The following is a 26,615-nucleotide window of genomic DNA, read 5'->3' as shown; positions in this document are numbered from 1 at the left end:
AATAAAAGAGGTTAAAACTCTTCACAAATTTTTTTTTGCGATATAAATTGTGGCAATTCTGATTGGGAAGATTTCAAAAATCTCCACAAATTAATTTGTGAAGAGTAACTGAATAAACGTTTTTATTAATGAAAATTGTCATGTGAATACATGATCACGTGTTAAACATTGAAGCATCGCAGTTAATATTTGCCTCTCTTGCAATATCTTTTTTGTTTTTGCTTTTATTCTTTGGGTTGCTCTATGAACGAAACGTGAGAAATAGAAGTAGCCAAGTACGTGGTTACTTATGCTTCAATTTTCAACTTGCAGTTGAATTTTCATGAAATTAGTGTTGGGACTAAAGGAAACAACAATCGTAGTATTAATCAGAATATTGTCCTTACACAATCTTACAATAACATACCACCAACTGTGTCATTATTCATCCGTTGGAAATAATTTTGTAGTGATGTTTAAGTCACATGAAATCTCCACCATAAAATAACTTCAAAATTAACACAAAATGCAATGAACAAATTTTTTATAAAATATATAAAATTTAGATTATGTATTAAATTTCGATTGTTTTTATATAAAACAAAACATAAAAACATTTCAAATTAAAAATATACTTTATGTATTAAATTTCAAAAAGGAAAATTAAGAACATTTCAATGCAAATAAGTATAAAAGAATTTGTCATATCGATTGAAGCACAAACTTCCCAAAATATAACAATACAATTTGTTGTCGAACCTTTGGACCAATACAATTTTTTAACATAACTAAATAAATTAATATCTATATTCTAAATAATTAAAAATATTTAATATAACAACATGTAATTTTAATTTCTAGTGTAAATTAACTTAGTAACTTCAAATGAAAATCCTAAGTTTACCTTAAAATAATAAATATAATTTCTAATAATTTAAATTTTAAATTCTAAAAAACATAATATATTTTAAATTTAAAACCTATTTAATATTATATTAAATTAAATTAAATAGTAAATAATAATTCAAAATAATAAAATATAACAAAATTACTAACCTTGAAAAGTTGTAGAGACGACAATAAATAACATTTCAGAAAACAAATAACACTTGAGAAAACAGTGAAACAATAGTGTGATGGGACTACACAAAGCAACAAGTATTAATCAGAATATTGTCCTTTGACAATCTTACAATAAGATACCACCAACATTGACACTATTCTTCCATTTGATTAGAGTCATCCACAAGTATCACATGCCAAATATGCAAATGATGAGTGTCGTGTGTCAAACATGTAGAGTAAGATGAATGTCAGATGTTAGATATGGCAGACATGCAAACTTTGCCTAACTGTCCCTAATTACTGTACACACTTCTGTTAGTACTGTGTTAGCCACAATTTTTGCGTATGAGTTCCTTCATGTATGTGATTGTAGTTGCAACTAGAGTTTATGAGTTCCTCCATATATATATATATAGACCCTATAGCCTTGGACCAAACCATTCATCTTTTCATAAATCAGAAGAAGAAAGCTTTGAAAGAAAAATAGCATGTCTATTGCACCTTCCACACTTCTTTCGACTCAACATGCACCACCTCACATCACCACGAGACCTTGTGCAAATTTTCCTCCAAGCTTTTGGGGAGACACTTTCCTTCAGTATCATTCACATTCACTGGTACTTTCTTTTCTTTTTCCATTCACAAATATCTACACAAATATATTATATAATATTCAGCATCTTCTTTTCAGAGTTTTAAACTTATTTTCACAAACAAACTGCAGAGTTATATTTTGAAGTTTTCAAAAAATTCTATATAAAAGTGGGGTCTTACTCTAACTTATGATTTTGTAAGACTAAATTAAATATAAACAAAAATATAGAATTTATAAGTAATAAACAAAGTGAAAATTTTAATGTGAGATTTAAAATTTAATGAAGCCTTTCTCTTATACTTTCAAATTCTTTTTTCTATTAAAAAAATAAATAAATTGACCCTACTTTACAATTTATTAACTGGTAAAAAATGGCCAGTATATTTACTTCTTGTAATGATCGGATGTTACTAATTTGTTGCATTGGCCCAGCAACCATATTAAAATCTGTGTGTCATGCACAAATCTAAGACCAATATATTAATTGTCCCAATCTAAGACCAAACAATCATCCATTTACATATTTATAGTCACAGTTGTTATAAATGTAAATTTTTCAAAACATTATTAAATGCCTTGTAATGCAACTTATTTGTAGGAAGTCAATGACAATACGAAGGAACTTGCTCAAAAACTGAAAGAGGAAGTGAAAATGATGTTCCAATCATCAATCAGAGATATCAAACACAAACTAAACCTGATTGATTCACTTCAACGTTTCAGTGCATCCTATCTTTTCCAACAAGAAATTAACAATCTATTGGAACAAATTCACCGCAGTTTTATAAAAGATAACACCATCGTTGAAGATAATAATTATCACTCTCTTGCTCTACTATTTCGTTTGCTTAGACAACAGGGATATCGAATTTCATCAGTTACGTGTACACTTTTTCTTTACTATTTGGATGTGAAAATCACAATCTATATGTATAATGTTATATATACGTCAAAACTCAAAATCAATTAACTGCCTATTATGTATTCAACTAAATGAGCAGATATATTTAAGAAACTAAAAAATGAGCAAGGAAACTTCAACGAAACACTTGGCACACTTGGCAATGATATTGAAGGGCTGTGTAGCTTGTATGAAGCTGCACAAATGAGAACTCATGGAGATGATATACTGGAAGATATATATGACTTCTCAGAGACTCATCTTAAATCCTTGGTCACCCAACTGGAACCATCTCTTGTTGCACAAGTCAACCATTGCTTAAACCACCCTCTTAATAAGAGTGTGACTAGGTTTGAGGCAAAGTATCACATCTCTGTCTATGAACAAGATTGCTCCCATGATGAAACTCTGTTGACATTCGCAAAAGTGAAATTCAATATTCTTCAACGATTGCATCAAACAGAAATTGGGTCTATCACCAAGTAAGTCTTTCACCTTCAAATGTTCACAAAAGTAATTATATTCATATATTCATATCCAAATATACCAATAAAATAAAAATTTTAGATAACTTTTACTGGATATATAGTCTAACATATCTTAAATACAAGTAAAATTAAACAATCTCGTCTTAAATGACTGATGCAACTAATAAGGTTGTATCAATAATCTTTAAGTACATAAAGAATGAGTTTGTTTAACCATATTTTTATTTGGACTTTAAGATGTTTAAATTTTTAAGGTGCTATTTATTTATTGTAGGTGGTGGAAAAAGTCAAACTTTGAGCAAAAGGTTCCTTACGCTAGAAACAGAATTGTTGAGTGTTATCTTTGGTCGTTGACTATGTCGCACCTGCCTGAATATAGTAATGGAAGAATCATTGTGGGAAAATTGGCTGCTGTTATTGTTCTTCTACATGATACTTATGACGCTTATGGAACTTTTGAGGAACTTCAACTCTTTACAGAAGCATTTCAAAGGTTTACGTGTTTTATAGTAGATTATGTAGTCATTGGTTTAAGGTTCATCATATTTTTGAATTTTTTTTATAATAAATATTTCTTTTTTAAATTTCAAATGGGATATCAGACTCACCGAATCCCTTCCACAGTCCATGAAAGTAATATTTGAAGCAATTCTAGAACTGTGTGAAGAAGTAGAAGAGTTGACAACTGAGAGTGGAAACTCAAACTTTGTTGTGCCACATTTCAAACAAGCTGTATGCTTTTTCCAATTTTGTTTATACTTCTTTTCAATATTAACTTTATCTCATAGGTGTATTTGTTGTGTTACATGCAGATTTGCAACTTAGTAAAAGGCTACCTGGTTGAAGCTAAATGGTGCGATGAAGGATACATTCCAACTTATGATGAATATAAAATCAATGGAATGTTTACTTCTTGTTGTCCAATTTTGTCTACAACGTTTGTTGGCCTTGCAGACTTTGCAACAAAAGATGTATTTGATTGGATTTTGAGTAATCCAGATATACTTAGAGCTGCATCAGTTATTGCTAGAGTCTTAGATGACATGGCCTCACATAGGGTACCAATTCATTTCTAATTGAAAACTGTTGAAGATTCATTTGTCTTAGTTATTTATTCTGTATTATTATGTTCCTAATTGAACATTTGGATTTGTGTTGACTTATATGTAGTTTGAACAAGAAAGAGTACATGTTGCATCAGCTGTTGAATGTTGCATGAAGCAATATGGTATTTCGCAAGTAGACGCGTATAAGTTCATTCACAAGGACATTGATGATTGTTGGAAGGTTGTAAATGAAGAGTTCCTCAAATCAAATGATATCCCAAATATTACACTTGATTGTGTAGCTAATTTTGCACGCATGGCTGAGCTTTCGTATGAAAATCACAAAGATAAATTCACGGATGGAGAATTACTCAAAGATTATGTATCTTCAATTCTTGTGGATCCCTTCTGTCTCGATCAAACCGTGATATGAGAAACTATTCCACATATACATAGATTTTATTATCTTTAAAGCTATGTATTACCAAGCATAAATAAGAGTCAAATGTAGGTATGAAAGTGAAATCGTCCTACATGAAAGGCTCAACGTGTGAGTCTGATGAAGAACGTTGTTTGTTGTAATGTTTTTGTGTTGTCCTTTGCTTAATTTTCAATAATGTTTAACTATTTTAATTTTGTACAAAATGGGTTATTATGAATGATATTTGTTGTTCATATATGTTAGTATTTCCTTATTTACTACAAACCAACGAAACAATTACTCAAAACACTTACTCTAAAATGATAATTAATTTAGCGTCATCTTGTTAATGTAAATACCACTGATTAAGCCAATTGTGGTTAGGGTGGGAAGTAGTCTGCACAAGCCACAGAGTGAGTTTGTAGAGGGAGTTAGGGTAGAGAATCTGAATATTGGGGAAGAAGGAGTTTTCGCGAAATGAGGGGAGGGAAATATCTCACTTTCTAATTTCATATACACCATCCACTTACCGACGGTCGATTGCCTTCGGTAATGACTCGTGTCCATTACAGACGGTCATTATCCTTCGGTAAAGTCTTACTACACAAGTCTTCGGAAAAGCCTTCGGTAATACTCTGCCGGTAATAATTATTTTTCCTGTAGTGGAGAGATGTAACAAAATATGTGGTTATAAGTTGGAAGTATAACATAATGATTAGAATTTTCCTTGTTATAAGTTTGAATTTACGTGTTTGATTCTTGTTTTATGTATAAAATGGTTATAATTATTTTATTATTAAATGACTTTGTGGTATGTGTATATATTTATATGATTTGTTTTGTATGACGTGGTTTTGTTAATTATGGTTGGTTGCTTCGAGTGTATGTTGTTGTATCTTGTGAAATCCGAGATGTTCTTTCTTTTTCATATGATGTTTGGCACATTTCTTTGAGTTGATGATGATATTGTGTTTCTAGTATGCTTAAAGCCAAGATTGTATGAAAATAATATGATAATTATGACTAAAGAGGAAAATTTGAATATATCATACTACATGAAAATTATAGATTTTATATAATGTTGAATGAGAAGTTAGTTTAAAATTGTAAATAATATTATATATATAGGGAAATAGTTTGTTTATATTAGAACTTTGAACACAATGAATCATACTGTGAGTAAACTTTTGGTACCTGCAGTGGTTTAGGTTATACAAATTATTGTGTTATAATCAATATAAAGATGATTTACACATATTATCGAGTCAGTGATTTTAATATTTCATACAAAGAGGGAATGTAATAGTTATAGAAAAATTGTTTATTATAACATGGAATGTTATGTACCTTGTTTTATAATAAGTTATATGTGTTTTTGGAAAAAAAATATATTAGTGATAATATAATATTAAATAATATAATTTTGATTTTAAAGTGTTAGATAATTTAAAGCTATTAGATAGTTGATGCAGTAAAATTCACGGTATAATAATTTGGTTTTATTAATATGTCATTCATCAATATTTGTATATACGCTGCACGTTTGCTAATCATTGTATCATTTCACATTTTTATATTTGAGGTGTAGTTTTTTTCTTTTGAAAGTATTATAGATATGTATGTTGAGATTAGTGATGTATAACTTAAATATATATTTTGTAAAATAATTATGCTAATTGTGGATTTCTTTTGTATATACGCAACTGCCTGTTTTATATTATTCTATTATAGTGTTTGATAAAATTAATTAAAGTTTGAGAGAGTGAAATTAATGTGTTAAATAAAGTGGTTTAGGAAAATTAAAATAAAATATGTTATGTAAAGACTTATAAAAATAAATTAAGATAAAAATAACTTTATTTTTTATATTATGAAAATGATGGACTCTTACAAATATTTCAAGAAATAAATTTAATAAGGTTAAATATATCTCTTATTTATATTATGTTAAGATAGAAATCCTAGTTATTAAAAAAAAGAAACAGAAGCTTTAAGGGTGCCGTGAGAGTGAAAGTTTAATCGAGTGTGAGAATTCGTAAAATACAGTAGAAGAACATTAAACAAGAAATTCAAATAAGGAGAGCTATCCTTTGTTGTTTACGTGTGATTGATCTGATGATTAGTCTTATGTGATGGTTTGCTATTCCAACCATGTTGCTTTATTTTTGCGGTAATTAACTAGTTCACATAGATATTATCTTTCTGTAGGTTATGCTATATATGATGTTTGCTGCTTGTTTTCATTTATGTTTGGGTCTTGTTAATGTTATTACTATTTTGTCCTTTCTTTTCTTATACCGATAGTAATTATTCATGGTGGAGAGAATTTTTACCTTTGTCTCTAAATTAGGTTAAAATAGTGTTTTTAGGGTTTTGTTTCAATATTTTGAAAACACTTTTAACCTGTAAATAAAGGTGTCTTTTTATTTTATATTTAACTTTGAATTTTATTAATATTATATTATGATTTTTGTGTTATACTATTCATTTTAGGTTATCAATCACTGAAATATGCTATGTGATCTCTTTTAATTACCTTTTTCTAATAGTAGATCTAATTTCTATAAGATTACCATCAAAACCGTACCAAATCACCAAAATTAGGAGTGGACAAACTGTCCTATAGGTCACTACACTATACAAATTTATAATTAAGTATAAATTAATTTATGAAAACTATACTGAACTAAGAAAATAGTTCAGATAAATGAATTGAACTAAATATTTTTTTAGTTAACTATAGTTTAGTTAAGTAAACTATTTTAACACAAACTAACGGAATGTTTTGGTCCTACTGTTAAATATTAGCATTGTGACCAAAATTAATAGTGATCCAAATCTTTCTACAAATTGTTTATGAATGGTAATACGTGTCAGACTTTTGCTCTCTTCATCCCATAATTATTAATTGTTGTTCTATAATTTTTGAAATGACCATTTTAATTTTTATGATGTTTTCTTTATTACAAAGCTTTTCGAAATAAATTTTATTAAACAAAAATTTTTAAATAAGGTTATTGAAACAAGTTTTTGACAACAATTAGTTTTAAATCTAATTTAATTCTATAAAATCAATAGATCTAAAAATAATATATCTATTTTGGAATTAGTTATTCGAATTATAAAAACCGAGTAGTTTAATTCTTGAAATCATGAAGATACCGTTTTGGAAAGTATAATATTTTGATGTTTACTATCAATGTTTTTATCATATTGAGTTGTCTTGACGAGAGTTGTTCCTTTTAAAGTTCTTTTATATTTTAGAATGACGATTCTTGCTTTAATCTATTTTACATGAAATCTTTTTTGGTCCAACCTAATCAAGGAATTGCTCTCACGTTACCCCTGAAAAAGAAATATCTTCAAGCGTCACGCATCTGATAAACACAAATCACAGTGTTAAAATACTTCTTCACAAATCACAGCTTCATTTTATAAAATTTGATAAAACAAAGAATTTAATGGCATTAAAAAATTCAGTCCTTTGATATTACATGATAGGGTGAGGAATTGAAAATTGAGTGCATGCGTGTTTATTGTTCCGGTCTTGGTGTATTAGTGATTGATGTGCTGCCTAATACTACTTTCAATTTTTCCATCTTTACTATTTTCGTTTAGCTTCATTTTATTTGAGCTTCTTCTTCATAATTTTGCTTTTAATTCTTATTTTTCTTTATTTCTAATCGTCAGATATAGTCTTATGAGATAAATTGTTAAAATGATATTGATTTTATTTGATGCATTAATCCTAAGCCAACTCTCTTACCAATATCTAGTATTGATTCATTACTGTAGTTTTTCATTAACTTAAACAATAATTTTATTTTATTTTTCATGTATATGAAAGATTTATCTTTAACATATTTATTTGATATATATATATATATATATATATATATATATATATATATATATATAATATTAATGTAATATTTATTTATTTTATTTCAATTTTATATCATAGAATATAATAAATATGTGTGAAACATGAAAACAAGATTATTGTTGCAACATTTGTATATAATTTTTTTTGTTAACATTTTACTAATGCGAGTTAGTCAACAAATATCCACAAACCAATTGTTTTAGGGGACGGACCAACAAAATTCAACTGCAATTTTTAAATAATTGAGTATAAATCATTCCTGTTTAGTGATGATTCATATATTTTGTTTTTTTAATTGTGTTAATTATTTTTTAGTTTAGATATTTTAAAATCATTTTTACATAATGAATGACATGTGCATAACAGAAAATCAAATTCTAATATTTAAATATAATGTTGATCCTCAATGATAATTTTTCTGGGAGAGAATTGATAAAGTCTAGGGATGACAATGGGAGAAGATAAAGATGAATTTTATTATCAATCTCTATCCTTAAAGTAAAATATTATCTTCATCATCATATCTAATAAATTTTTGTCTCAGACGAGTAACAGATATACTGATATTTGTTTCAATACACGCTTGTTTACTGTTTCAAAATCAATCAAATAATTTTATAAAAGTTTAAATTCATTGCAAATTAAAGCAAAAATGATTTGAAGAACTTGTGTTGTTGAAACCAAATTTTAACTCGTATTTGGTTAATAAGCATGCTAACTGGGAAAAAGGGTCGTCCTGTGTGTCCAAAAATCATTTAAATAGACCATAGCCTTGGACCAAACCATTCATCTTTCATAATCAGGAGAAGAAAGCTTTGAAAGAAAAATAGCATGTCTCTTGCACCTTCCACACTTCTTTCGACTCAACATGCACCACCTCACATCACCACGCGACCTTGTGCAAATTTTCCTCCAAGCTTTTGGGGAGACACTTTCCTTCAGTATCATTCACATTCACTGGTACTTTCTTTTCTTTTTCCATTCGCAAATAGATTATATAATATTCAGCCATTACTAGGTGAGTCTTAATGCAGACTTTGAAACTTCTTTTCACAAACAAACTGCAGCATCCTTTTCTTCATCTGTGGGTGATTGTGTAGTATCTGTAGTATGAGTGTTTTGTTATTATTAAAACCTTTTTAACTTGAGGGACTCGGCTTCAACAATAGGATCATACATATTTTTACAAAATAACAATGAGAATCAATGTGTTTAAATCTTTCTAAAACATATTGACGACATTTTTTAAACCATTTTTTTAAAATATGAATGAAATTATTAAATCAATTTTAACCATTACAGCCTATTTAAGATCAATCAAGACTTTACAAAATCTTTTAGAGATATATAGAAAATCCTCCTACATCAATTATGTTTTTTATTGTGTAAGCTTAGTATAGGTTTCGAATTAGTCACACGTGCATGTTTTTAGTTCCTCTTTCCATCCCATCTTCATTACAAAACTTCTTTCTTTGCAACTGAATGCAGGAAATCAATGACAATATGAAGCAACAATTTCAAATGCAGAAGGAAGAAGTGAAGAAGATGTTTCTATCTTCAAGCAATAGTATCTTACAAAAACTAAATTTCATTGATTCCTTGCAACGTTTGGGTATATCTTATCATTTTCAACATGAAATTGATGAAGCATTAGAGCAAATCTACAACTCATCTACAAATGATAATGTCATAATAGAAGAAGGTTGTCTTCACTATGTGGCGTTACTATTTCGTTTGCTTAGGCAAAGAGGGTATCATATTTCGTCAGGTATCTACATTACAAAGCGATTCATGAACCATATTATATGCATAGATTATGTATAATCCAACTAATGTATTCTACAGATATATTTAACAAATTCAAGAACAATAAGGGAGACTTTGATCAAAAGATTGCCAAAGATGTACAAGGATTGTGGAGTTTGTTTGAAGCTTCACAGTTAAGGATTCACGGGGAAGATATTTTAGATGAAGCACTTGATTTCACACAAACTCATCTAAATTCCTTGATTAATCAATTGAGTTCATCCTTTGCTGCACAAATAAGTTATTGCTTAAGGAATCCTCTTCATAAGGGAGTTCCCAGGTTGGAGGCCAGACGTTACATTTCCTTTTATGAATCAAATCCTTCCCATTGCAAAGTTCTTCTTACATTTTCAAAACTAGATTTCAATATGCTACAAGGATTGCACAAAATAGAAGTCGGGAGTATCACCAAGTAAGTATTAAAAATCTGTAACCGTATACTCGTAGAATAAATAGTTTTAATAAAACATGAAAAACTAAGAAAAGTTCACCACAAGCAAAATTACTATATTCATTCATAACATTGCCTTATGCTGATACAACAAAACATTTAAATCATAAAAGATGAAATAGTTAAGTTGCTATTAAGCTATCAACTATCAATATGACATTAGCTGTGTTTTTTCTCTATGCAGATGGTGGAAAAAGTCAGAATTTGCAACAAAGGTCCCATATGCAAGAGAAAGGGTAGCAGAGTTTTATTTATGGCCAATTTCCATGTCTTATGAAGCTGAATATAGTATTGCACGAAGGATAGGGAGCAAATTAATTGGGTGTATCTCTCTTCTAGATGATACTTATGATGCCTACGGAACAATAGAAGAACTTGAACTCCTCACACAGGCAATTCAGAGGTTGATCTTGGTTCAAATTATATGATATTATCACAATGGGAAATTTAATGATTTGAAAAGCCTTCACCAGTTGATTATTTTTATTCTACTATTTCAGTCTCATGAGTTTATTGTTTTCAAATTTGAATTCATAATTCTCCTTTTGTTCGTATGAATTTCAGATGGGATATTAGTTCCATTCAGTCTCTCCCAGATAGCATGAGAGTAGTGTTTAATGCAATTATAGAAGTGTGTGATGAAGTAAAGTTGGCTACGATAGAGAGTAAAAACTCGAACACAGTGGTGCAATGTGTTAAAGAAGCTGTAGGTTTTTCATTCATATAGCTTTTAACTAGTCGATTAATTAATGTTTTGCATCATTTTCCTAAAAAGTAACTAATTAACATTCAAATTATTTTACTTGCAGTTTCGTAACTTGGCACGAGCCTACTTGACTGAAGCAAAATGGAGTCAAGAGATTTGTATTCCAACATATGAAGAATATAAGGATAATGGAGTTATATCTTCTGCATATCCTATTATTATAACATCATTTATTCTTCTGACGAAATCAGCACAATATGTGTTTGATTGGATTTCGAGTAATCCAACAATCATTAAAGTTGTTTCGCTTATTGGCAGACTTCAGAATGACATATCCTCACATAAGGTACAATATATATTTATTTTGATTCAAATCTACAAAAATTTAATGGTCCTTGGTGCCTTGGATTTGCTTTGATTATTTGTAGTTCGAACAAGAAAGAATGCACGTGGTTTCAGCTGTTGAATGTTGCATGAAACAATATGAGATTTCTGAGGAAGATGCGTACAAATTCATTAAAAAGAGATTGAAGATTTGTGGAAGGTTATAAATGAAGAGTGTCTCAAGTCCGACCTTGTCACTAAACCTATGCTTGATTGTTTTCTTAGTGGAGCCCGCATAACTGAACTTGCCTATGAAAACTTCAAGGATAAATACACAGATGGGAAACTATGGAAGGATGACATTATTGCATTACTTGTGGATCCCATAAGCATGGAGGAACACGAGTTATCGAAGTGATATCCATTATAAAGAACTACATATATATTTATTCTACATGTTTTTTTTTTTGAACGCGTTCCAATATTTTATTTCAAGTAACTACTCCAATGTTATGCAATGTATATTTTCATTGTTCTATATAAAGTCTTACTATCAGTTCTTTTTTTAGATTGGCGTAAATATTTTTTTCAAATTTATCAAAATTGAGTAAACTTTTAAAAAATTACACAAGTAGATAAGTCCTTTCAATAATATGACTTTCAAATAAAAACATGATGTTTTTCACTATTTTAGACTAACTAGAAAGAAAGAAATCGTATTTTGAAAATGTGACAAATTATTTATTTATTTGTTTATAGAAGTCATGCTTTATAAATATTATCTCTCTTCTAGATACACCCTAAACCCTCGTTAAGGCCAACTCTACTATGAAATAATTAGCATCATCTTGGTCATCCTAATGGCATTGCAACTTCAAAATTAATTCTTTAATAAGAGTCAACCTAGTCGACACTACTTATAGCCATTGTAAAACAGACACTCTATTTGATGAACTTTGCAGAAGCTGTTTAGCATGATACCTGATAACAATGTAGACATGATGACTCCATGCTTCATAGATTGATGGAAGGAATCTCGAATTTGGATGGATTAGCGAAAGCAAAATGATAACAGGTGTTTGGCGAAATGGTGTCAAGGGTGAGAAAGGAAACTCTCTATAAATGTTAGACTAATTTTAAAGGAAGGGGCTAATGGAAACTTTAATAGAAGCCCTACCCTAGTGACTTTTAAGCATAAAAGTATTTGGAGTGATCTCGACAAAGCTTTCCTATATCATATTTGAGTCTTAGTCAATACAAGAAATAAGACCAAATTATAATATATAACTGGGATACAAACCTCATCTTACAAGTCGGTTTTGTGGGATAGAGTTAGACTTAAAAATCATCTTCTAATATGGTATCAAAGCTCTTGATCTTGGGCTCCGTTCCGTTGCACAGTCGCCCTGCCGTCACTGTTTGACTTCTGTCGCTACCGCCGTTGTCAGTTGGGGTTGTTGATAGGGCAAAAAGGTGAGCCCAACACCGGCGACCACAACTCCAGAAGTCGCTCCGTGAGAAAAGCTGTCATGCACTGCCACGCGCCGCCACCGTCGCCGACACCGCGAGACCCACTCGTCGCTGCCGCCACAAATAGAGTCGTCGGAGCCTCCTGAGTCTGTTCCTAAGGTCGGTGACGACCCGTTTGGCCTAGATCTGAGTATAATAATATTAATAATAATAATAAGTTATTAAGTATAAATTATAAACTTTACTTCTATTAATAATAATAATAATAATGACAATCTTCAACGATAAATTATATTATTGATGTTAATTTATAAAATACTTTTATGAAGAATTAAATTAAACTTTAATATTTTCAATGAATATTTAATAGTAATTATTTTAACAAAAAAAATGTATTTATACTTACTTTTGTATGTAAATGATAACTCATAGAAATAGTTTTTATTAAAAGTCAAATTATTCAACTTCCATTATTAAAAGTAAAATTCTTCCTAGAGTGTCTCCAAAAATCATATATCTATATATAGACCCTAGCCTTGGACCAAACCATTCATCTTTTCATAAATCAGAAGAAGAAAGCTTTGAAAGAGAAATAGCATGTCTATTGCACCTTCCACACTTCTTCTTTCGACTCAACATGCACCACCTCACATCACCACGCGACCTTGTGCAAATTTTCCTCCAAGCTTTTGGGGAGACACTTTCCTTCAGTATCATTCACATTCACTGGTACTTTCTTTTCTTTTTCCATTCGCAAATAGATTATATAATATTCAGCCATTACTAGGTGAGTCTTAATGCAGACTTTGAAACTTCTTTTCACAAACAAACTGCAGCATCTTTTTCTTCATCTGTGGGTGATTGTGTAGTGCATGGTATTGTACATGCTCCTTATAGCCTCTAATACAACATAACTTTTACCTTAAACAGCCCATCCCCTTATTAATTTCATTCTCTTTAACGTTCAAACTTGCCCTATACCAGCCAAAAGAACCACCTTCAAAATTTTACCAATAAGATCGAGAGACCTTCCTCGTATTCTTTCTCAATTTTGGTCCTCCAAAATGCTGTCTTCACTAATATTTCACGTTCAAAAAATGTTCTAGAAAGTTATATTCTATATTATATTTTGAAGTTTTGAAAAAATTCTATATCGTTAAAGTCATGATGATCACACACACACACACACACATATATATATATATATATATATATATATAAAAAGCGGGTTATTACTTTAACTTGATTAAATGCCTTGAAATGCAACTTATTTGTAGGAAGTCAATGACAATACGAAGGAACTTGCTAAAAAACTGAAAGATGAAGTGAAAATGATGTTCCAATTATCAATCAATATCAAACACAAACTGAACCTGATTGATTCACTTCAACGTTTCAGTTTATCCTATCTCTTCCAACAAGAAATTAATAATCTATTGGAAAAAATTCACCACAGTTTTATAAAAGATAACACCATCATTGAAGATAACAATTATCACTCTCTTGCTCTACTCTTTCGATTGCTTAGACAACAGAGATATCCAATTTCATCAGGTACGTGTATACTTTTTCTTTACTATTTGGATGTGAAAATCACAATCTATACATATAATGTTATATATACGTCAAAACACAAAATCAATTAACTATTGTGTACCTTCCATTGTGTAAGCTGCCTTAGCAATTGATAAAGTAAAACGAGATGACAATATGAACCGAGTCCTAAAATCTGAAAAAGAAAACACCCTACTGCCTCGGTTATCTAAGAACCGAGACATAATCCTATCTCGTTTTATCTCGGTTCGTGACCTACTCTTTTTACGTCGCTCATATATGTCTCGATTTCAGAACAGATGTCTATAAGCAAAAATAATCGGTGTCTTTTCTTACTGTACTAGTGTATGCTCCATGATAAAAGTTACTATAGTCATAATAATTTATTATTCAGTTAACGTTTATTTTTCTTTGTACCGTTTAGAGACAAAATTTTACTCCTTGAAACTAAATTCACTTTTAACCGAATTCTATTTTGGAATTAGTCCTTCGAATTATAATATTTTGATCTTTGGGAAAGTATAATATTTTGATGTTTACTATCAATGTTTTTATCATAGAGAGAGTTGTGTCTTAATAATATGTAATAATAAACTCTTTAGGCTATTTATGAGAGTTGTTCCTTTTGAAGTACTTCTATATTTTATAATGACGATTGTTGCTTTAGTCTATTTTTCAACTTCAAACTTCAACAATTGTTTACTTTTGATGTCGCAAGTACTTACGTTTATTTCAAATCTTTTGTTCTGTCATCATATATAGTGTTTGATAAAATTAATTAAAGTTTAAGAGAGTGAAATTAATGGGTTAAATAAAGTAGTTTAGAAAAACTAAAATAAAATATATTATGTAGGGACTTATAAAAATAAATTAAGATAAATATAATTTTATTTTATTATATTATGAAAATAATGATTTTTTACAAAATATTTCAATAAATAAACTCAACAGGGTTAGATACACTACAAAAATATTAAATTTTAGCATAGGTTAGTTTTCGAGGTTATAAAAACCTTCTTAAGTTTCTGGCAGTTTCCACAAAACCGCACTTAAATAATTTTTTAAATTTTTTAAAAGAATTTCAGCGATTTCTAAATAAACCGCCTCTAAGTGAATTTTTTGTTTGTTTTAATTTCTCCAACCTGTGTTCAGACTTTTCCTTCTTCACTTCCAACCCTCTCTCCTCTTCCCAAACCCTATAAAATATTCCATCATTACCATTTTCGTCATTGGTGGAAGCGAGCGTTGGTGGGCGGTGCTTTTTGGCCGTCATTTTCATTGGAAGGTGTGGCGACATTTCCGTGTAAGCTCTCTCTCACTCTCTATGTTTGTTAGGGTTTTACTCTAGGTCTAGACACACTAGTGCAATCGGAGGAAACGACAGCGATTATTTTCGCTAATAGGCACCGGTTTTTAAACCGAGACATATTCAGACGAGGTAAAAAGTGATAGACTTTATGCATCGATTCAGAACCGAGTCATAAAAATAGTAAGATTATGCCTCGGTTTAAAATTAACCGAAGTAGTAACATTTTTTATTTTTTTAAATATTTTTTTCGCTAGCCTTTATGCCTCGGTTCTCAGGAACCGAGGTCGTTTCTCTCCCTCTCCTGAACCCCCATTTCCTCTCCTACCTTTCCCTCGTCGAGAACCAATTTTTCGGCCCAATCCCCGCCTCCTTCTCTGCACTCTCCGCCCTCCGCTATCTCAACCTCTCCAACAATGCCTTCAACGCCACCGTCCCCTCCAACCTCGCTCGCCTTGCCAATCTCCAAGTCCTTGATCCCTACAACAAAAACATGACCGGTCCCTTCCCCCTCACCATCGCCGCCATGCCCCTCCTCCGTCATCTCCACCTTAGCAGCAACTTTTTCTCCGGCCAGATCCCTCCCAAGTAAGGCACCTCGCAACACCTAACGAACTCATGGGAAACATCTCCCGGAGCTTAGAAACCTTCACCGCGCTTTGCGAGCTCTACATTGGCTACTACAACGCTTACTCCGACGGCATCTTGCTAGAGATTGGAAACTTGTCCCAGCTTGTCCGTTTCGACGCCGCGTATTGCAGACTCTCCGGCGATATTCCGGCTGACCTCGGAAGGCTTCAGAATATGGACATGCTCTTTCTTCAGGTGAATGCGCTCTCCGGCTCGCTCACTCCTAAGTTGGGGAACCTGGAGAGTCTCAAGTTGATGGATCTGCCCAACAAAGTTCTCTCCGGCGAGGTTCCGACGAGCTTTGTGGAGCTCAAGAATCTAACTCTGCTCCTGCTACAGCTCTAGCTCCAGCTCCTCGTTCTCTGTTTGTGATGTGCGTAGTCACTTTCACGGGTCATCCATTATGCAACATAACCACTGTTCATGAAACTGAAATATATTTGTAAATGAGTGAAGCACGTGTTGGTGGAGGTGCAATTAATAAAAGAGGAAGTAGCCTTATTATTTTTTAGGATTAGGAGTGGATGAAAGAAGAGTTGCAGGCGGTGGAATATGGGATGGGATGGGATGTGACAGTGTCAGGGATGAAGGAAAAGTTGCTTGCACGCGGATTCATGCCATTAATATATTCCCATCTTAGGCCTCGATTCTGTACTGACTGAGGCATAAACCTCTTTCGACACCGGTTCAGTACAGAACCGAAGCACTCAATTTTGCAGAGGCGCGAGTAACTTTTTCAGAAAGTATTAGGCACTGGTTATGATTTGAACCGAGGTAAAATGCTCTATATGCTTCGAATATTCTTAAACCGGTGCATATAAGTTGGTGAAAACTACAAAATTGCCACCGCTTTCGAATAGGCTTCGGTTTTTCTTTGACCGAAGTCTATTAGGCGAGTTCAAAAGCATATTTTTTACTAGTGACACAACTATTCTAAACTCATAAGATTCAGTTCTGAAACACAACTACGACGAGGAAGGGGTAAACGTTTACGTCATGCGATTCTGCCATGGACCAACACTTATGTCGACATCTCCAAAGCCTTGCAGAAGAAATGGTTGATTTTCCTCTACGGTTTGTCCTAGGACGATTCACTCTTCTTCAATCTTCTAGCTGAAAATATTATTTCATGATTTCTGAATAGTGTGTAAAGTTTGTATTAATGGAGCTAATTCGATCTTTGTTCTTCTTCTTTTTAATTTGAAGGATTATAGGAACATAAATCTTTAATCAGAAGTGTAGCATGGATCTTGCTTTGGTATTGAACTACTCTGTTTTATTTTATTTTTGCAATGTAAGAAGTCATTGGCTTTTCAATTTTTTCACAGAAGAACATGCATTTTTCATATCACAAATAATGTTTTTAAAAAAACTTGTATTATACTGTCATGTTAAATAAGTACTTAAGAATGCAATTTATCAAACAAAATTTGGTGCAGAAAAAGAGGAGGAAATTCTTTGGCTCAGTGAAATTTAAGTTGACAATCTTTTTGAAGCTATGTTCAATGGTCATCTTTGCCATAAGTTAGCATCAATCTGTATCACGTTACCTTTTGTACTTATGAATTTATGGAATCAGCTAAAGGAAGAAACTCATTAATTGTTTTGGGTGGGGGCTATATTTAATGAATGAATCATTATGTATTGTTTCCTGTAAACAGTTTGACATGTACTTATTTTTCTTTGTTGATGCTATTATATTTATTGTTTCCTTTGTTATAATGTGACATGTTTTATTATATTGTTTATGTGTTCTTTGTTTTCTTTTTAATTGTTCTAATTAACTATTGTAAAGGTTTCATGGATATCATATTTATAAGCTATTGTGTTGAATTGATTGAGATAATGTTTTTAATCTTTTGTCTGCATATTGTTGTCAAAAGCTTGCAATTAAATATTCTATGCATATTGTAGGCAGTGATTGAGAATATAGGAATCTATAAGTGATTGAGTACTTACACATAGTTTCTTTGGTACTTTTGGTTAATCTATAATAAGAATTGGAGTTTCACCTTCCTAAGTTATATGGACTTGTAATACAAACTTTTGTTACATTGATTATTGAGATGAAACTCTAATTTTTTTGTGTGGAAAAAACACCAAAAATACTTAAAGAACTATATATAAGTTGTCTTGAAAATTATTAAGCAGAATGTTTTATTCAAAACACAATACACCTTTGTGGTGTAGGTTTATTCCTCCATTGTGAACTTTCCAAAACAAACTCCTCCAACATTAATATTAAGCAGCCATAACATTCCTAGTAAAGTAGACTGAGATCTTGATGTTAATAGAGTTTTACAAATGATAGAGCGAAATGACTCCTTATTAACCAAGGTAACATATATCTCATGCACATTTCTTCTGTCCATTTTATTTTCTTTTCAAGCTTTTGTATCATAACTCTTATTTCAAGAGTCTGTATGAAAACTCATCTTCTTATGCAATTTTGGAAACTCAGGTTGTGCTAGAACGTAGCACAAGGGTAGTACCTACTTCTGATATTGATACTCTTGCATGGTTATCTTGCTTAAAGGTGTTGTACTTGTCTTTTTTTTTTTTTGTCCCAAGCAAATTGAACATTGTTTGTCTTCATATTATTTGGTGGCAATTTTTCTTATGTTCCCATTCAAACTATTACAGGTTGAAGGTGAAAATGCATATCAGTTTTTGCTTCAGCCACCAAATGCACTACAATGATTTTATATATTCTTACCGATATGTCATTTACATGACATGTCATGATGTTGTGCTAAATTTTCCCTCAAAGTACACCTACAAATGAGTTTCACACAACTCTAGCTAAATTTAGGTTAATAGCTTAATTATGCTTACTTTGTATATAATTAAAGTAGATAACAATTTCAAGAACTATTTACTTAATTGAATCAGCAATGACACGTTTTTCTCATCTGTTTCCATTTTAATTTTTATGAACTTGATGAATAGCCAGAGCAACTATTTCACAGAAAATGGTTCCACATTACTAGCGAGGCTTTAGCTTGAACCCGTACTAGAGGAGCATCACAAGCATTAGATCATCAAATTGAACTTGACTTACTTATCATGTATGATGTGAACTTTTAGAAATTAAAATCTGGTGTAAGTAACTACCCACGTACACTTCAATAGTTCAACACTATACAAATCCCTTAAAAAACACAATATAATATAAATTACTTACTATATTTTATAACTAATCTTACTAATTTTAATTTCAGTGGGATTTTTGTTTTCAGGTGCGTCTTTATTTGGAATCAACACTCATGCTTTTAAAAGTAATTAATTAGTTTAGCAAAGATACAATTTCTGCCATACTAGTTCTTTAATTAGTAATGAAAATGACGTATTGGACTTATATGGATGGTAAGAATTTTATATTTCAATTTAATAAAAATATACATTATTTTGAATTTTATGATTTTCACAAATTTTCATATATAATTGTGAAGAAAAAGATTTATCAGGATTTATGATTGAATGTTATGTAATTTTTATGTTTTTCTCTTTTCTTCTTTTTTTTTCAATGGTAAAAAAAATTATTCTTAATCAAAATTAAGTTACGTTGATCTTAATTTCGAAAAACCTACTGTACTATAATTATAATATTTTTTTAAAGAAGAGAGAAATTTTACCAAATAACCTCTTCTAATTATTTCATGTATTAGATCAACAATCATCACATTTGATCCACTTTAAGTAAAGCCAAACTATTAAATTACACATATGGTGACATTATTAAATTATTAAATTAACTTAACAATATGTTACCCTCACAATACTTTCAATAGCATAATGCATACTTAAAATATAAAATAAAACTTTAGGCGTGGTGTTCATGTCATATTTTAAACCTTTATGAACATAATATTTAGCAGACTTTGTTCATGTCACTGTTTTATCAATTCCAATAGAACAAGTATTTAAGCTGAATTTAATGAGGATTAGTGAATTTATAGTAAAAATAATACCCAATATGCTTTCTTATGTATGTACAAACATAGTAATAACAAAGAGTGTAGAAAATTCTTAAATTATAAACTATGATAGATGTTTTAACTATTATTATATGTCATAATTTTTTTGACTTTGAACTTTGTGATGCCACACTCAAACATGATTCATTTTTCATATTATCTTGTTTTCAATTTTGACACTCTTGCAATCCTTTATGTTTCGGTAGGATTTAGAACCCTAATCCAAAACATTCAAAGTTGTCTGTTTCGATGTCCAGCTGTGTTGTCTTCTCTCTTCTCCTTGTCCTAGCCGCGGGGGAGGGTGCCTGCAAAAGACACTCCGATGCTCAAGTCAGTGACCTCGCGTAGTAATCTTGTAATCAAGATTAGTTATCAGAGATCTAAGTTCAGTTCAAGTTCAAGTTCAAGTTCAAGTTACATGTCTCCTTTGCCAGATAAATATTTATAAATTACAATGAGCTTACCGTTAGGTCTGACTTATTAATATTAATTACCTTAACGGCTCTTTTTACCGTTCGGTTCATTCACCTAAGAGGTATCATCGGTCGATCGACTCTTCTGCACCTTTACCGTTCGGTCGGCTATGAGCCCATAGTAACGTAAGCCCCCCAAGCCCTAGCAAAAATTTTTGATATTGCGTTGGGTTTGTAAAGTTATATCGATCGGTAGAGGATTTTACCTGAGTTTCAATTCATACTAGCATGCGTTCTTTAACGTCCGAGCGGGTTTTGCGCTAAGAGTTCCTTTGAAGTGTTCCCAGACCAAGGCGAGGGTTCACGAAAGAACTTGCTTTGCCGCTTGATTTAGGTCTTAGGAGCTCTTTAGAAGCGTGCCCTAAGACCAAGGTGAGAGTTCACGAAAGAAATCTGCCTCACCCGCTCAAGTTTAGGTCTTAGGAGCTCTCTAGAAGCGTGCCCTAAAACCAAGGTGAGAGTTCACGAAAGAAATCTGCCTCACCCGCTCGGTTTAGGTCTTACGAGCTCTCTAGAAGCGTGCCCTAAGACCAAGGTGAGAGTTCATGAAAAAAATATGCCTCACCCGCTCGGTTTAGGTCTTAGGAGCTCTCTAGAAGCGTGCCCTAAGACCAAGGTGAGAGTTCACGAAAGAAATCTGCCTCACCTGCTCGGTTTAGGTCTTATGAGCTCTCTAGAAGCGTGCCCTAAGACCAAGGTGAGAGTTCACGAAAGAAATTTGTCTCACCTACTCGGTTTAGGCCTTAGGAGCTTTCTAGAAGCGTGTCCTAAGACCAAGGTGAGAGTTCACGAAAGAAATATGTCTCACCCGCTCGGTTTAGGTCTTAGGAGCTCTCTAGAAGCGTGCCCTAAGACCAAGGTGAGAGCTCACGAAGACTCTGCCTCACCGAGTTGAAAAATTTTCCTTGCGGATCGGTTGCTCAAAGTTGGCTAAGTAGTTTGTATACAAAATCCTGTCATCTGCACCGAAGAAAAACAACACTAGAATTTTGAACGGTCAAAAAAATGTAGCTGATAAAATTTAGTTTGAGTTGAGGTCAGACGACCGAACGAGTGAGACCGTTTGGTCTGAAATCCATATTAGGATTAATCACGGGTGAGTTGTAGGTTTTTTACTATCCTCCAACAAGAGCCAAGTTATGGTAGTCCAACGAACCTGAAACCCATCATAGGATGATTCCACCATTCTAGCTGCTTTTGAACTCAAACCGAGCGAAAGCTCTTCGCCTATGTCAAGGAAGCCTCGCGTTCAGATTACTGAGCAAGACGTACGATCCTATCACCTGTACTTCCAATTTTGATACTTGGTGTATGGTGTTTTCACTTTGATTTTCTGAAGGAGTTGGACTTGTTCATTTTCCGTGACGAATCATCCTCACTAGTTGGTCCACGTATATCCAGCAGGAATGGCAAAAGGCTCCAAATCCAGAGCTCCATAGGAGCATCGTTGTTGGTGCTTGCTCCACGATTGGGTACTACTAGTACTTCGTCTCAGCCACATGGAGCCCCTAGAAGATGATGAACTTTGTCTTAGTAATTTCTGCCGATTATGATCACCATCAAGAAAATCCTCATCTGCACTGAGCAAATGCGAAGGACTCGAGAGCGGCGTGTAGAACTGCTCCAGAGGTTGCAGGTCCACGAACTTCGTAAACGTCACCACCACCCTCACAGTAGGGACCACGAGGATCGCCACCTTCATCGGAAAACTGCATCCAGCTCCAATGGCAAAATCTGCTCGCTCCTGGCCACGTCAGATTCACCGGCAGCAACTTTTCTTGACCGGAAACTGAAAACAACGTTATGCACTTCGTAAACCCTAGCTTTCCACTCTCCGACGTTTTCCATCTTCTCTTGTCTTCTCCAATTTGTTCTACCCACCAACTCTGTTTTTGTTACATCCATCCCCGGCCGGTATGGCGCTGCTCTTCGAGCAAAAGGCCGCCGCATCAGGATCGCTCATCGGAGCTCCGGCATACTCAAATGCGTCTAGAATTTTTCTATCGTCACAGTTGAGCACGAGAAGCGAACCGGCGGGGATGTTGCCTTTGTCGTCGCCGTCACCGAGGAAGAGGAAGCTCTGGTCTGCGCGGTGGATTTTGAGGCCGTCGAAGCCGGCGACGGTGGTGTCGGCGCGAAGGTTGTCGTCGCGCTTCCAGATTTTATCCATATCGGAGGGGGCGATTTTCCCGACGAAGGGGATCATGGAGCTCTCGAAGTGGAACGAGATCTTCATATAGAAGTCACGCATGCGGCGAAGCGCGGCAACAAGTCTCGACAGGCGTCGCCGCCACTTTGCCCAGGAGGTGGAGTCTAGCCAGGAGGTGCGCGATATCGGAGGCGCGCAGGCAAATCGCTTCCTGAAGCGGGTTCCAGCCAGCGCCGTTATGTAGGGAGATGTCGGCTCCGGCGGTGGCAAGGGCTTTCACGGCGACGATGTTGTTGAGGCGGACAGCAAGGTGGAGAGGCGTCTCGCGGAACGGGACGTCGCGGCGGTCGAGCACGGCGGAGATTTGTTCCCGCCTCCTCCGTCATTCGCGGAAAAGATAATTCGTAAATAAGTTTTAACAGGTTGATTGGATTTTTTCTCTGCCGTCAATCTTGAATAGCATGATATTGGGCCGAAGAAATCGCGGCGCGAGCGATATTGAATTTCCAAGCTGCAGCTTTATCAGGACCGATGTAAAAGGCATCTCTTCTAAACCTTTAAAGCATGATAAACTATAATGGAATAAAACAATTGCTAATCGAGCTTTTCGCTGATCATATTATTACGGAAGCGCGAGAGGTTGAGATTATATATTATATTATTATATATAGTAATATAAAAGAAGTTTGTCAGTATATAGTATATAATACGTTATTATATTATTAACTATATATATCTTTTAATATATATAAAAGAGTTGTTGCAATGTCTGAGGATTAGATATTTTATGAAATATTCATATATAAAAAATACTTATTTTGTTGATGAAATTCCAGAGAGACGATGATCCATGTAGTATAGCTTTAGTTTAGTTGAAAATCCCTACTGTTGATCCGAAGTAGAGGTGTTGAGACTGAACGTTTGTCTTGGTTTCTTGCATCTTCAGTGGGATGTCACTCGGCCCCACGGTGGTCGCCAAAATGTTTAGGCAGAATTTAGAACCTTAATCCAAAACATTCAAAGTTGTCTACTCCGATGTCCAGTTGTGTTGTCTTCTCTCTTCTCCTTGTCCTAGCCGTGGGGGAGGGTGCCTGCAAAAGACATTCCGACGCTTAAGTCAGTGACCTCGCGTAGTAATCTTGTAATCAAGATTAGTTATTAGAGCTCTAAGTTCAGTTCAAGTTCAAGTTACCTGTCTCCTAGACAAATATTTATAAATTATAATGAGCTTACCGTTAGGTATGACTCATTAACCACTAATGAATGACAATATTAATTGTCAATAAATGACAATTATTTTCATTAACTTTCCGACAGTTATTACTATTAATTACCTTAACGGCTCTTTTTACCGATCGGTTCATTGACCTAAGAGGTATCATCGGTCGGTCGACTCTTCTGCACCTTTACTGTTCGGTCGGCTATGAGCCCATAGTAACACTTTACATATTACTTTTGTTCAATATTATATAGCTTAAAACTTAAGAAGGGCTGAACCAGGAAGGCTATACATCTGCTATAGGTTGTCAAGAACTCTAATTCTTTGATTTAAAGAGCTGCATCAACCTCCAATAGCAGGTGAAGAGGAAGACAACTGAACTTTGGAACCTAGTACATAGTAAACAAAGAGAAGAATTACTCTGGAAAGAAAAGCTTATGCTGGAATTTACTTGCTATAGGAAGTTGTTTTCACCTAGGATAGTTAGCCAACTAGTTTTACATGTAGCTCCTATGTATACAATAGAAATTATGTAATAGAGTTAGGAAGTTTTTGAGTGTATCGATTTTTGACAAATTAATTGTATTTCTAATGTTTATAGTTTATTTTATATAGTAAAATTTAATTTGGTTATTTATACAGACTTATTATTAAAAAATTTGTTGTGATGATTAAATAATTTAAATCACTAAAAAATTAAATTATTACATTACCGGCGATTTTGGAGGAAACTCCTGCAAATAGGAGCGGTTTGTGCAAGCCCGACTATTTCCGGTGGTTCTGGAGGCAACCCCTGCAAATAGGGGCGATTTTTGTAATGCTTGACTATTTTCGGCGGTTTTTGTAAAATCCTGATTATTTCTGGTGGTTTTTATAAAACTCTGGCTATTTTCGATGGTTTTTAAAAAGCCTTGCTGTTTTTGGTGGTTTTTACAAAACCCCGGGCAATTGCGGCGACTTTTTTCAAAAACCGTCGGTAATGTTTAATGACGCTGCTTTTACCCGCGTTTTTTGCAATCATGGGAAACACATTTTATAGGGGTTAAAATCACCGGTAATGCTAAAAATAACTCCTGGAAAAATTGTGTACTTTTGTAGTGATATGTCCTATTTATATTATGCTAAGACAAAAACCTTAATCATAAAGGAAAAGAGGTAGAAATGTAAAGGGTGCTGTGAGGTTGGTCGAAAGAAAGTCTCTTAAAGTTCATATGTACAGTAGAAGAACATTGTTATTCCAGGAAAAGACTTAATAGGAAACTTAGATAATCGTTGCATGAGTGGAGTAAAGGGAAACGACACCGGTTATTTTCGGTTATACGCAACGATTCATGAACCGAGGTATATACAAGCGAGGTAAAAAGGGGTAGTCTTTTTGCCTCGGTTCAGAACTAAGGCAATTTGTGGGATCTTTTGCCTCGGTTGGTTTCAAACTGAGGCGGTAGATGCTTTTATTTTTATTTTTTCAAAAAATGAGGTTTTTTTACCTTGGTTGGTTTTGAACTGAGGTAGTAGATGCCTTTTTTTTCCAGAAAATGGGATCTTTTGCCTATTCAAAGTTAGTTTTTTAGATCTGCAATGGACAATGGAGACAACAACGAAACAGATGAAGGCAGCGACGAACGGTCGAAGGCGACGACGAACAACCAGTGGCGGCGGCAAATAGTAGGTGGGCGACAACGAACAACGTTCGCACGTGAAAAATAGAGGGAGCAACGTTCGCACGACGGAAATAGAGCCAACGAAGATGGAGAACACATCAGTCACTTCGCATAGGAGAAATGGAGGCCACAAACCAATAACTTTGCTTGAGAAAGAATGGTTACGCGAGGAAGAAGGAACATTAGGTTAAAATTTCTTACGACGATAGCAAGTGGTGGTGGCCAGTAGTGGAGGTAGCGGTGGTAGCCACTGGTGGGGGTAGCAGCGGTGGAGCGTCAAGGAAAACTTGTTCGCGCGAGATGAGAAGCTGCAGTTCGCGTTCTCTCTTTGACGGAAGAAGAAGAAGAGTGAAAATGTGCTTACTGTAAACAGGCTATTACCTCGGTTATAAGCAAAACCGATGCGTAAACCTTCCAGAAAAAATTTAAAATAAAATTGTAAAGGGAAAATTTAAAAATATCTACTAACTATAGGCCTTGGTTAGAGGTTAAACCGAGGCATAAAGGG

At 33.4% G+C, this 26,615-nt stretch overlaps 2 protein-coding genes and 1 pseudogene across 3 annotated transcripts; 2 read left to right on the top strand and 1 right to left on the bottom strand.

Annotated features, from left to right (window-relative positions):
* The first annotated feature begins 1,532 nt into the window (after positions 1–1,532).
* Positions 1,533–4,507, top strand: LOC148206396 (putative terpene synthase 2). The gene is made up of 7 exons (XM_088113464.1): positions 1,533–1,661; positions 2,238–2,523; positions 2,638–3,022; positions 3,303–3,521; positions 3,619–3,760; positions 3,841–4,086; positions 4,199–4,507. Exons 1-7 carry the CDS (start codon positions 1,533–1,535, stop codon positions 4,505–4,507), a joined length of 1,716 nt encoding a protein of 571 aa, XP_087969590.1.
* A 4,682-nt stretch (positions 4,508–9,189) lies between these two features.
* On the top strand, positions 9,190–12,198 carry LOC148206395 ((-)-germacrene D synthase-like; annotated as a pseudogene). Its single transcript, XR_015786025.1, has 7 exons — positions 9,190–9,341; positions 9,870–10,149; positions 10,227–10,599; positions 10,823–11,041; positions 11,203–11,344; positions 11,448–11,690; positions 11,773–12,198. The product of XR_015786025.1 is annotated as a (-)-germacrene D synthase-like (transcript).
* Positions 12,199–22,456: 10,258 nt separating this feature from the next.
* Positions 22,457–26,206, bottom strand: LOC148206394 (uncharacterized). Its single transcript, XM_088107802.1, is given in 5 exon segments — positions 22,457–22,789; positions 22,792–22,995; positions 22,997–23,384; positions 23,386–23,601; positions 26,046–26,206. Coding segments are annotated over 5 exon segments (1,302 nt in total).
* Positions 26,207–26,615: the final 409 nt, after the last annotated feature.

Source organism: Vigna umbellata, chromosome 1 (assembly GCF_029865625.1).
Source record: "Vigna umbellata cultivar VRB3 chromosome 1, Vumbellata_1.0, whole genome shotgun sequence".
Taxonomy (NCBI): domain Eukaryota; kingdom Viridiplantae; phylum Streptophyta; class Magnoliopsida; order Fabales; family Fabaceae; genus Vigna; species Vigna umbellata.
The sequence above is the reverse complement of the archived record's forward strand: the minus strand, read 5'-3'. Positions and strand labels throughout refer to the sequence as shown.

Excerpts from the sequence above, each read along its gene's own strand:
- LOC148206396 (XM_088113464.1), top strand. The coding sequence starts at position 1,533 with ATGTCTATTGCACCTTCCACACTTCTTTCGACTCAACATGCACCACCT. Across the intron at positions 2,524-2,637 it reads TCGAATTTCATCAGTTACGT|CAGATATATTTAAGAAACTA; the intron begins GTACACTTTTTC and ends CAACTAAATGAG. Across the intron at positions 3,522-3,618 it reads TTTACAGAAGCATTTCAAAG|ATGGGATATCAGACTCACCG; the intron begins GTTTACGTGTTT and ends TTTAAATTTCAA.